The sequence below is a fragment of the Lissotriton helveticus genome, chromosome 6 (genome assembly GCF_964261635.1).
Source record: "Lissotriton helveticus chromosome 6, aLisHel1.1, whole genome shotgun sequence".
In the NCBI taxonomy this organism is placed as follows: domain Eukaryota; kingdom Metazoa; phylum Chordata; class Amphibia; order Caudata; family Salamandridae; genus Lissotriton; species Lissotriton helveticus.
This window is the reverse complement of record NC_136067.1, coordinates 185916714-185929990: the sequence shown is the minus strand read 5'-3', so window position 1 is coordinate 185929990 and position 13277 is coordinate 185916714. Positions and strand designations below refer to the sequence as shown.

Genomic DNA, 13277 nt, shown 5'->3' with positions numbered 1-13277 from the left:
TCTATATATATATATATAAATACATATACATTTATACATATGCATCCACATTGAATACAAAGTCTTTCTTCTTTATCCAGCAACTTCACTTTCTTAATTGCTGTTACACATGGAATAAGTTGTCTTTTTCACACCCATGTCCTTTCTATATTAGTTGCTGCTGTGTCCATAAAGGGATATATGTTGAGGTCATCTTTTATTTCATAGTTCATTTTATGGTGATAGATTCAAGATATATGTTACTCTGCCCGTATAAATACATTAGTGATTTTCTTTTTTTTCCCTTTTTATTCCTTGTGAAAAGTGCCAGGAGTTCTAAATACAATATAAATATGTCATTAAAACTCATAAATATATAAATATATTGGAATGTCATATTCAATTTATTATACCTTGTGCAAAATATTGCTATTGCACTATTGATTCAGATCCTCCTTTTTACTTTGAGCTTCCTGCTTGACTGTATCTATTCAAAGTTGTTTCTCTAGGTTTCTACCCCACCATTCGTTATTATATAAATCTATGATAAGACCCCACAACTTCCTACTGTATACAAAATATTCACAATCATACTAGAGTGCCCCATAAAATGCAATATTAAAGTGCTAATGCTTAAAGTGTTATACTATCCCCAAATTAAAACCAAATTAATTGGTTAAAAAGACGTTTACATTATATAGGTCATCAGTAATGGAGTGTACATAGGCATGAATAAAATCCACACCCGACTGTACCCCCTTACTGAAAAGTCACTGCTCAACAGTGTCTTAGATTTTATTTACAGGCAGGTACAAAGATGTATAGCACCAGAAGGTCATCATATCTATCTTATCTTGACAACAGGAGGAATGAATCGACTATAAAAAGTTATGTAAATCTTCTGTATTATTTAACCCATTAAGATGCTTAGTATCGAGTTCTAAAATCAATTTAGATTCCAACTGCCTCAGGGATTTTTCACGGTCACCTCCACGTCTAGGTTTAGGAACGGCAGCTGCCACGAAATAGCTTAAACTATTTAAGTCATTGTTATGCATATGTTTAATATGGCGAGCTACCGGATATGGAGGATCACTATTAACAATGGAACGCAAATGCGGCAATATCCTGACATGCACCTGCAACTTGGTGCTACACACATATTAGAGTCCGCAGGTGCATGTCAGGATATATACTGCAAATTCTGTTCTGCATGAGAAGTTGCCCCTAATGGCTATTTCTTCTGGACAAAATATACATGTGTGTAGAAATACATGAACACATCTGCAGTTATTTAAGGGAGCTTAAATATTTTTTAAAGTCCATGCTGTTAGCCTGAATAGATACTGATTGACTATTATGGTTGAAAATGTGGAGAGTTACTCAACAGAAGACCTTGCATTAGCAGCATTTTTCTATTCTAAAATATAAAATGAGACAGGCAAAAAAACTACTTTCCATCTCATTGTGGGATTAGAGAACTGGCAAGAATCACAATTATGGTGGCTGATACGTATATGTGACTTTAGCAACCTGTGAATTAGGAGACAGGATTCAATGATCCTGTTTCAGCCTTGAAAAAACTCAATGGTGCACAGGCCACAGCAAAACACGTGCTGGCAGAAAAAACCCCAAAAGGGTTTTCATTTAGCTGCACAAATGGTAAATAAAGAGTTTTCATTTCTCATTAAACATATATGTAACAAACAAAATTTATGAGTTAAATCAGAGCAATCAAAAATAGAAGTCTAATGAAAGACAAACTACTTTGGATATCTATGAAGCATGCATGATCACGCTGTCTATATGATTTGAATGCATTGGGAATAAGAGATTAGAAAGCACCTTCACTTTGCAGGAACATGCTTACCAACATTGGTAGTGCCCTACACTCTTAAATTGAATGTGAGACCCAACTCTATCATTAGAACACTATTTTCTGTTTGTACTTATGCGTAGAAATAATTGAAAATGAAACAAATCCTATAGTATGCGGATTTAAATATTTGTAAAATGTACCCCATAAAATGTTGTTTCTGTAAATAAAAAAAAACATAATTTGCATGTACTATTACTTTGTTCATTAGATCTTCTCTATGGTTTCTTCACTGTTGTATTATACTTAACAGCATTAAATGGGGCTTTTAACAAAAAAAGAAAAGATAGCAAAGAAAGGGGTAATTCCGTCTGTAGCCTTTCTTCTGTTAAAATTCTCAGAACTAATACCATTAGCTGAGCCTGCATGTTAAAAAATAATTCTGCTTACATACTGTCAATCAATTCAGGAATTATATTTTGAACACGATTTGAAAAGATGCTTGACAGGGTCATAAAATGAACTTTAAGAAATAACAAGCTTATAATTAAATATGAGATGTTATCCATCCCTATCTTTCGTGTAATTGTACTAAGTGCCCTAAGGATCCATGTAGATGTGATTTCTAAATAAACTGTATTGTTATGAAATGCTTTATCACTAGTAAAGAGCCGAATTGTGAGTGCTATCTGTAGAAAAATGGGTTGTAAAACTATGAAAGTGAGAGGCAGCACTCTTGATGTGAACTGTGCCTAAGTTTCGACAAATTCAAAACAATATAGGGCCAGAGGTACACATATCTGTTTGCAAAATACTAGTCGCAAACTACTTTGAGAAAAAGGTTTAAAGAGTTTGGGGTATAGGTTTAAGCATTACAGGTTTAGGGTACAGATGTTAAGGAGTTAAAATGTAGGAAGAAAGGCAATGTTATGTTATAAAGTTTTATATAGTGCTGGTATAACCAAAGGTGTCTTGGTGCTGTAAATATAGTGTTAAGCCCACAGGTTCCGCAGTTAGAGGTAAAGGGTAGAGAGTACCACGCTTTGGGTATGAGGGTAAGGGTTTGGGGTGTAGGGTTAAAGGTTTGGAATACAGGATTAAGGGTATGTGGCTTAGGGGTTTAGGTGTTAAGGAATTAATGGTATAGAGTTAACTTTCAGATTTTTTTAGCAATCTATGCACAGTAACACTGTAGATAATACGATTGTATGATGTTATAATGTATGCTTTTACCCTGCATGTCGTTACAATGCAAATATTTACCCCGACTTCCTGTCGCGGTGCGCTAGATGTTGGAATAGTATAACTTACTATTCCAACTCCAGTGTGTGCAACAGTAGGGAATGTGTTGGAGTTAAATCCAACACCTTATACCCCCTGCAACAAGCAATTTGCGTTGTAACGGCATGCGGGGTAAAAGCAAGCATTGTAACGAATGCGTTGTAACAGCTGTTTCCCACTTAAAACATATCAGTGAAACACACTTCAATTTTGAAATGATTCAATTCGAAATGTTAAAAAAGAAGTGATGCAGTGCGCGCAACGAAATTCCTTTTATATATTTATATGTTTACTTACCTGTTAAACTCCGTAATCCATACATTAGTACCCCCCACCCTGCCCCACCCCTTCCCCAAGTCACCGCCCGGCAGGTACTCCCACTACCGGCCGCGGCTGGTCATTGGCACGGTATGGATAAAAAATGTGCAAACCAATATTATGGAGCTGTAATGTTTGAGTTGGGTCAAATCGCTGAGCAAGAAGAGCCAGGGGAACTCAACAGCTGGACTTAAAGGCTCCAGTATATGAAAAAAGAGTCATTCATCTAATAATACTTTTAAAACATTTACAGTTTAAAAAACATAATTCACATCAATATACATATGTGACTATTTTACATTTTTACTTTTTTTTATAAATATTAAATCTCAAATGCATGCATGTCACAAGAAGACTTTTAAACTGGAAGCACCATCACTATCAGGATTCAAGTAGTAGACTCAAAGAAGCAGTAATACATATTACAGTACCGGTCATTTCCAGGTGCAATGTCTGCTCCAAGCCGAGTCCATGTCATTTTGGGATAAACACTGTGAATTTGCAACTTTCCGAAAACTCCTGAGATAAGCAGATGCATGGTGACATTGAATAGCATTTGTAGCATGTTTATTGCTTATGTTCACAGGCATGTCTAAATACTTCTATGATGAATCAACTAAATGTGTTCAGTTCATCAATACATTCACTGTATAGAAAGGTGCATTGTTTTTTCTTTGTTAAATATAATATGCACAAAGAATCTAAAAACTTCCTCCATCGTATATCAGCTCAATAACTGATAAACATACTGAATGATATAGGCACCATCTGTGGTAAAGGACATTTTGCTGATCTTTCTATGCATACTTACCTCTTGGTCTATCTGTGATCAGAGGTTAGGTGACAGTGACAACAGAGTGCAAGCAAATGGACATCATGAGTATCATGATGGTTGGCATTAGCCCAGTGGAGACCACTGCCTCATTTAATTAAGTACACACTGACTGACCAGCCACGGCCGGTGGTAGGTGTAACTCCAGGGCGGTGAAGAAGGGAGGGGGAGGGGCAGGGTGGGAGGTTGTAATATATGGATTAAGGACATTAACAGGTAAGTAAACATATAAATAAATAAAACGAATTTCGTTGCGCGCACTGCATCGCATTTGGTGATGCAGTGCACAAAACAAAATTCGTTTTATTTATTTATATGTTTACTTACCTGTTAAAGTACGTAATCCATACATTACAACCCCCCACCCTGCCCCTCCCTTCGTCACCGCCCTGCAGTTACACCTACCACCGGCCGTGGCTGTGACTGACACCTAGTCCACTAGTCCATTGATCCAAAGTGAAATTAAATGTTACCTCAGTGTCACCATTTTAAGCCCCTTCTCCTACGTAGGAGAGACAATGCAGAGACAAACAGCCAGAATGCTTCCAGTCTTTCCCTCAAGACTCATACTAGTGTCACCCTTATGATTGCTGTTTCCTGAATGTGTCTTGCAGGTTAGAGGCACTATGCTGTGCTGCACCCACATAGGATGCTCGTTATCCCAATATGCCTTTGAGCCTCAGTCCGCGTTGACTATGGTACCAAGGAGGGGAAGAGGCAAATGACTCTTCAGGCTCTCCTCTGGGATGTAGGATTGGAGATCTAGCTAGAAGTCAGACACTACTCTAAAAGACTCTAGACCTTCTAGTGCTGGGCACAGGGATGAGGCTGAGTAACAGGACCAATGGTGATTCCACAGCAGAGGCAGGCGACTGCATGAGGCGTGACCAACATTTCATTACAGGTGGAGAGCTGCAAGTAGGGCATGTGCATGGAACAAGTCTGTATGTACACTCTGAGCATCAGCGCAGTCTTGTCGATCGAGTGACAGAAAATCACTGGAACATAAACAGAGGGAAGTGACTGCCTGACACTGATAGTATAGGAAACATCAATCATCGGGCACAGCAGAAGAGTCTTCCAGGAAATGATCCTGTCGGGTCAGTATTTGAAATCAGACAGACTTACCGCAAGCAAAATCAATTTGGCTCTGTTGTAGGTATTGGCTCTCCAAGGGCGGTTCTGAAGAAATCAGATGTAAGGGACTACGAGGAGGAGAGGTGGAATCTCCAGCTCAGCTTCTGAACTGGAGTAGGCTTTAGTTGAGAGAATTACACAATAATTGTTGCCTCAACAATGTGCTCATCTAGCATCATTGACTATGACTGAGATTAATTCCATCAATCCATGCTGTCGTACATGCCCTAAGTGTGACAAGTATGCACAGCTGTGGATCCTGTGCTTACTGTGCCAGAGAACTGAAGCTGTACCTCACTATGAATACAGCGCTACGAGACCTCAGGGTAGAAGGCGCTATATAAATACAAACACATTTACATTTACATTTATATTACATTTACTTTCAAAGCCTAATTTGGCTAAAACTGGCCTAGGGTTGCTCCTGCTCCCATTTGGAGGGGCCCTAGCCTAACAGTGCGGAGTCGACTGTTCCTATTGAAGGAGGACAAATACTGATTTGCATATGACAGGTCTCAGCTAGTGTGGTGCAAAGGGTGGGAAGCAATGGAATGCATCTATAACATTCCACCTGTCTCGTGTTGTCTGTTGTATAAAACACCCTAACTGTCATGGTTTTGCCCAGATGTGGAGCTTGTGTTCACTGTGCTACAGGGCTCAAGCTATACCTCATTGATGAGGCCTTAACGATCTGAGGTTGCTTGTGCGCCCACATGGGGGGGACCTGCCCTGGCACTTTTGGGATGACTGTTCTTGTTGGAGCAGAACAAAGCTTGATTTACATATGGATGGACTGTGTCTAGAATAGGATAGTGGGTGAAAAACAATGGACTGGAATGCGGCCAGAGTGATCACCGGTAGGTTAAATTATTTTTAAATATCATCCATTACTTAGTTGTTTGATGTAGTAAATGACCTAGGTACAATGGATATGCCCAAGCGTAATGTATAATTAGTATGAAACTGGTTTTAGATTGGTTACTGAGTGGAGGGGACCTAGCTTGGCAGTGTAGGATAGACTGTTCCTGTTAGAGCACGACCAAGACTGATTTGCATATGGCAGATTACTGTCTACAGTGAGATAGTAGGTGAAAGACAATGGACTGTATTGTGGTCAGAGTGACTGCCACTGGGTGAGAATAATTTAAGCAGTCCATACAACGAATAATTGATTTTTGTAGAATTCAAACTACATAAATGAATCGAGACCCAGTCAGGAAGCAGTACAAACTATTCACTGTGTCTGTACTACAAACAGGAGTGAACCACAACAAATGACTTAATTATCCAGTGCTTCACCCTTGGGTAGTTTGTTACAAAGCAGTCACACTTGACTTGTCACTGTGGTGAGAAAGACTGGACCTGCAACTTATACCCAGGACCAATAAAGCGACTCTAAGGGCTAGTCTCTTTTAACCAGCACCTGGACTCTGCAACTGTGAGTCCTACCCTGCCAAGTGGTACCACACCAATCCTGGACCCTTGAAAGTGGGCCTAAAGGTGCTCAGTCGGCCCAGCTATGCAGCCAGCAGAACTGATGCATTGCCTCTGCTGCATGGACTTCTCTGATGCAAGGACTCTCCTTTGCCTATAGCATCCCACTGGAACCACGGATGCAGAACGCATCACCACTAGGGGTGGGTGGAATGTTCCTTTCCACCTGCAAAATTGGCATAATATGGGCCACTCTGCGTTACTCTTTAACATGGAGTACCAGCAAACTTTCACCAGTTGCCGTGTGGTGGATTTTTTTTCCCGTGAGGCTTCAGAATATGTGATCTGGAGAGCGTGAGCAAGGTGTGGCCTCTCCTAGCATAATTTTGTAACATGGGCAGTCACTGGCGTTCGCGAGCGTTCTAGGTCAGAGGGCTGCTGTTCGTGTAGATTTGCTGCCACTCAAGTAAATTTAAAACACTATTTGGAAAGGACGTCTTAAACACGCACCCACCAAATAGTGATTTGGTATGTAGTCACAAACCTAAATTGCAATTCAGCAATTTGGGATTATTACATACCAAACGTCCATTTTGCAAATCGGACTCTTTGCAACTGCCTTAATACATGGAGGCCATCCTTTGAAGATAAGAGAAATGTTTTTATTTAATGCACCAATATTTTGTGCGATTAGTAGAAGACAGGGCATTGTTCCTTGCAAAGCTGTCCAAGAGGCCCTGTTCCAGATAGATTTATCTCCAGAGGGGAAATGGTCCTCATTATCCCCGCTAAGGCAGCAAAATCAACTACAATGGCCGCTTGCTCTTCCGAAAAGCATTGTGCCATTTGTGCTGATTTTCAGCACTGCTCGTGCTACTGCCACTAAATTGCAGTGCGCGCTGCATGAGCTGCAAATTTTCATGGAATCTCATTTAGTGTTTCTCTAACTCCGCGGAATTCTGTAGAGTGAAACTCACATACCCCTAATCTCCACACAAAGACACTCTATCACCCACTGCTGCATGATGCATTTCCGTGTAAGGGCCGCTGCACTCTGCATTACCTCACCCAGACGCTGAATCACCTCTGCTGCGCAATGCATCCTGTATGAGGGACTCTGCATCTCTTCGCAACCAGGATTGGGGTACTGTGTTCAGCGGACCAAAGTGGGTCCCAGTAACCGCTCCACGCTCCATAAAGACCAGTTTCAACTTGTGACTTTGTCTGGTTCTACAGCGCCCAGATGTCCACAGTTTGCACTTGCTGCATTTTTGGCTCTATATTCACTCACATCTTTAACATTTCTACTGATTGGACTTTTGTCATTTTGATCTTGTTATATCTTAAAACATACTCTATTTTTCCAAAATGGTTCTACTGATTAGATTTTTGACATTTTGGTCTGTTATTTCTTAAAATGTACTCTATTTTGCTAAAATGGGGTGGGATTGCTCTTGTGGTGTGTTTTCCCCTTATTCCCTTATTGCTGTTTGAAGTGCTGTATAAATACTTTACACATTACCTCTAAATTAAGCCTGACTGCTCTGTGCCAAATGACCAGACGGATTGAGCACAGGTTAATTTGGGGTTTGCTTGACTTCACCCTGACAAGGACTGTGCTAGCTGCTTGAGCAGGGTTTTACCCCCCCTCTCATCCATTAACCCAATTTCCTAAATGTAAATGTAAATTGATACTTGTATAGTGCACTACTCACCCGCAAGGGTCTCAAGGCGCTTGTACGAATACCACTGTGGAACCCATCCTGGCTTTCCCTGAGAGGTGTCCACTCCTAGGCACCCCCAAGGTGGAGGCCAGGCATCCTTAGCGTTGTGGAGATTAAGCAAGCTATTGTCCAGAGTTGCAGAGTGGGACTCCATGATTGGAATAGGCACCGAGGTGAGAATTATCAGGTCCATGGAATTTTTTGAGCCCAAGACCCGCCGAGGCAGGGAATTGAACCCTGGTCCCGGGCTAGACCTCTGCATCAGGGTCTGCCGCTCTAACCATTGAGCCACACTTCTCCACTACATCAAGTAACAGCAGAATGATGAAAGACTTTTATTTATCTCAATAAAGAGATAATTAGGTGCAGTTGTAATGAAGATTATCATTTTACTCACCATTCTATCTAAAAACTGGCTCGACCTTTTAAATACTGGATGCCTAACAACTCTGAGGTCCATGTATATGTTCTGTTTTATTTTAGTTTCACTCTTTACTAAATGCAGTACTCTACCTCACTAAATATTTCAAGACATTAGACACAAATAGGTCAAACACGAGAGAAAAAATACTGATATTTATTTTAAAGTATTTTCCTCCACTCATTTAAAAAATAGTTATAACTTCAGGGACAATGTGTAGGTGATGATCTTGGCAACTTCGCGAGATTGGTATCTTCAAAAACAATACATGGTGACATGATGTCTCATAAAGAATGTTTTGGAGGTTACTTTTTCACATTCTCTTCTTGTGTCAGAACTTGTGACTTTAGCTAGACTTTTCACCCCCCAAAAATACTTTTGTAGAACTTCTTACCCAACATTACCAACTTCATTTATTAAAAAAACCTTCAAAAAGTTGTGAAGTTTAAGTTTATATAACTAAAACTAAAATAGCCATTGTTGATTAACGACATTGGGCCTTGATTACGATCTTGGCGGACAGGGTTCAATCAGTCAATCAGGGTTTTATAGAGCGTGTTACTCACCCGTGAGGGTCTCAAGACGCTGGGGTTACTCATCACAAATGCGATGGACAGTGGGGGGGTTGCTCCATTAAAGCATAGGAGTGCCTGCGAGCTATTACTTAGTCACACACCCTTTATTTTCCCAAGTCCATTATTTCCCCCCCATACCATACAGAGCACCGCATTCATTTATTCATCCTTTAAAGGGCGGGGCCACCACAGAGCTGCAGATTCATAGGCATGTTATTGAGGTGAACAGCTGGGGCTCTCTAACTGAACTGCGCATGTCAGCTTGGCCGGTATTTTGCTTGTGGCCAGCCTGACATGCGCAGTTCAGGCTTCCTGAACAGGTGCTGTCAGTAGGCCAGGGCAATATAGTCAGAAACCCATCAGTCTGAGATGGAGTGCTGGGTTCTCCTGTTGCAGCCAATCCTCGCACTGCTCTTATGCTGCTTACTATTATAAACAGCATGAGAACAGTGCTTGCATTGTCTATGAAGCATGGTGCTTAGTTTTCGGCATTCTGCCTTTCAACACTTTCAAGCAGCGGGTACTGAAAAGGTTCTCTGATATAAAGAGGAAAATCAAGGTAAGCAATTCAGATTAGAAAACCATGTCTGCCCAGTTTGTGGAAAACTTTCAGGAGTATCTTCCCTCGTTGGACCCACAGTGGTGTCTGAGAATGTATCCTTCAGTAAAGGTAAGTTGCTCAACTTGTTGTCGAATGCGATGCCATAAAGGTTACAGTAACAGTTTTTTATGGAGCGCAGGTGAAGGTGTTAATAGAAATGGTACCACTTCTGGATGGGGTCATGATAGTGTGCTGCTTATAGATGACTAACTGGAGATATAAGGCCACTGGACTGCCTATGCAGGATGGCACTATATTGGCCTTGGATGGATTTTTTTTAATTGTCGACAAGGTGGTGTAATGAAGATGTTGAGGTAAGATGATTAGTTTTATTATATTAAGTTAAGCATTCACCAGTAAGTACAGTATGCATGCCTCACTGTTTTCAAAACAGCCAGAAACAGGTCCTAGGATGCTTGATTCCGGTCCAACGAAGACATGGCTTGGCAGTTCGGGCTGGACTGTTCCCACGAGGCACAGGGTCAAGGCTGATTTGCATATGGCCATGTTTGAATTGGGGTGGGGTGGTGAGCAAAAAAAACGATGGATTTAAGCCCAGATCGATGTACTGGGGTGAATGTATGACATTGTTCTGCATTCTCTCCATCAACTGTTGTTTTTGCATTTGTCACTGTTTTCAAAAGCCACCATCCGCCACTGGTGACTGATTTCCTGTCTGCTGTAATACACGTTCTATTTGCTATAATAGAATTGTAATACGGTGTACGGGATATCCTTCACGAGTAAACCTGTCCGCCAAGGTCGTAATCAGGCCCATGATGTTTTTTCATTATTTGTATGGCACTTATTGTTGCCAATGGTGAAGTTGAGGGAGAATGGAAGTCATAACATAATGATTCTAGCACTAAGAACACATGCGCTCATTCAGAGATGGAACTGGGGATATTTATGATCTCTGGAGGTAGCTAAATATATATGTTTTCAGTTTGTGATACCAATTAGAACAAGTTCAATTTCAATGAAACGTTTGCATCACAGAGCACTCAAATGAAAAGTGAGAAAAACAATCACTATCAGTGATTCAAATCACACGATACTTGTGGCTTAGAATAAGTGAGGTTACAGCACCCTTTCGTAAAACAAGGATAATATATCCACAAGACAACTTCTTAAAAATTGCCCTAAACATTTTATCTTCTGGCTGAACATACCTAAACTATGAGATAATGTGTACAATTATTTCGAAGCAAAGTAGATTGGTGCAGAAATGAACGACATTGTTGAGCATTAAAATTCAAGATTTATGTAGTAACTCCATAATAAGGGTATTTAAAATCATTTAATGGTTTGTTAGTCATAAAATCAAACTACTGTACCCTAACATAAACAGTTTTAGCAATCTCTGAAAAGTAGTGCCCTACCATGTTTCTTGAAATTATTGCTTGCATAAAATCACAGTATACATTTCAGTAGATGAGCCGCTGCTAAGCTGAGAGTAAAGACCTTAATTTGTCCACTTGCGGTCAGTTCCTTTACTGGCCCAGCAGGCCAACCCAGTGGAAGAAGCATGCCACAGAAGTATCCACAGCCTACTATTACCTATAGTTCCAGGGTCTACGTTGATTCCATCCAGGCGATGACAAGAGATGCCCTCAGATGCTCGAAGAAAGATGCTCACTTTGTGTTCTCTTTCTAGAGGATGTTCACTAGTACCTGAGTAAAAAGACAAAAATTCCAACAATTTTTAAGTTTCTTGTTGGGTTTCTTAAAATAAGCCCTACATTATTAAAATGCCCAAATGTCCGTTTTTTAAGCGCTGATTTACTCTTGCAGATGTAGAAGCAGCTCATGTCTTATAAATGCCTTTCATTGCCATAGATAGGATTGTACCCAACCCGGCTGCAGCAAACACTTGTAACCAGCATCCCAATATCCATTCAAAACAGTGGAAAGACATGTTAAAAGTGGTTAATACTGAGTTCATGTTTATGAGGTGGTCGTGCAACCATTGAGTGTGCGCAGAAAGGGCTTGGAGATCCCTTTAATCCACTGAGCCTATAGCAATGTCTTGCAAAGTTACGGTGAGACACATTGGCAGTGAAATCTCACATGACAGCAGGGGTGAGATGGCACTGGAAGTCTGCTTCAACAATGTGCAGGCTGAGACTGTGTGATACCAAAGCACATACTTGTTTCTGTCACATTGGATTGCACATAAAAGAAGTGGTATGAAAAGTGAGGGAACGTCCATTGTGTGACATGCATTTGACTTAATTGAATTTGCTGTGGGCTGCTTTTGTTTTTTAATTGATATCCCCATCAAATATAAAGAAGTGGCGAAAGGTCAAGGCACTAGAAACCTGCACCAGTCAGTTTAGTATATGGCAAATAAAACAAAGGCATGGTGTAGTGAGCCCGGAACCTGACCTTCCTACTTCCCCACTAATTGGGAAAAGACAAAACACAAAGAACAAAATTGGCTCTGCACTCAAATATTATCATACGTTGTTATTCATCGGTATTATGTATTTAAAAGTTATAATTGCACACAGAAGTCAACAATTGAATATAAATAACATTCGTATACTGCCTCCCAAATAAATCAAATGAGTCATCAATTGCTAAATATGTGAAATCTAAAGATCTTTCACAGCGGAGTAAAACTCAAGTGTACATCATGCCATAATTTTGACTTCAATCAATCAGTATTCTCATGGAGCGCGACTACTCACCCATGAGGTTCTCAAGGCGCTGGGGACTTGTTCTACCTAAATAATTTCTGGGGCTATTGCAATGTTCATGACTGTCCAGATATTTACATCTCTTAAAACTTCTCACAAGATCTAGAGTTTCATATTGTAATGCAAATATTTCTCTCCTAATGACTTAAAGAAGGTCTTGGAGGAAGGCCATTTTCTCATTTCTCTTTGGCCAGCCCCATGATCACTCCCTTGAAATGAAAGAAACCAACATCAGGGGCAAAGAGGTAGCCTTGCAGCTAGAGTGGTCGGCCCCGAAGCTGGGGAACAGGGTTTGAGTCTCTACAACGATGCTCATCATCCTGTGATTCTGGGTAAATCACTTTATCTCCCCGTGCCTAACAAAAAAATGAATGTGTCCTTCTGTAACTAAACTGGTGCTCACGTAAAGCGCTCTGATACCCGATTCGGGTCTAGGTTGCGCTAAATAAAACTCTAT

At 40.5% G+C, this 13277-nt stretch overlaps 1 protein-coding gene across 1 annotated transcript in view; it reads right to left on the bottom strand.

The window, feature by feature from the left end:
- The window catches only part of PKHD1 (PKHD1 ciliary IPT domain containing fibrocystin/polyductin), a 1769028-nt gene that overhangs the window by 86374 nt on the left and 1669377 nt on the right, over positions 1–13277 (bottom strand). The window contains exons 58-59 of the mRNA XM_078647366.1: positions 11679–11792; positions 3826–3913 (exon numbers count right to left, since the gene is read on the bottom strand). Coding sequence (XP_078503492.1) covers positions 3826–3913; positions 11679–11792 — 202 coding nt within the window. The remainder of the gene's footprint in view (positions 1–3825; positions 3914–11678; positions 11793–13277) is intronic.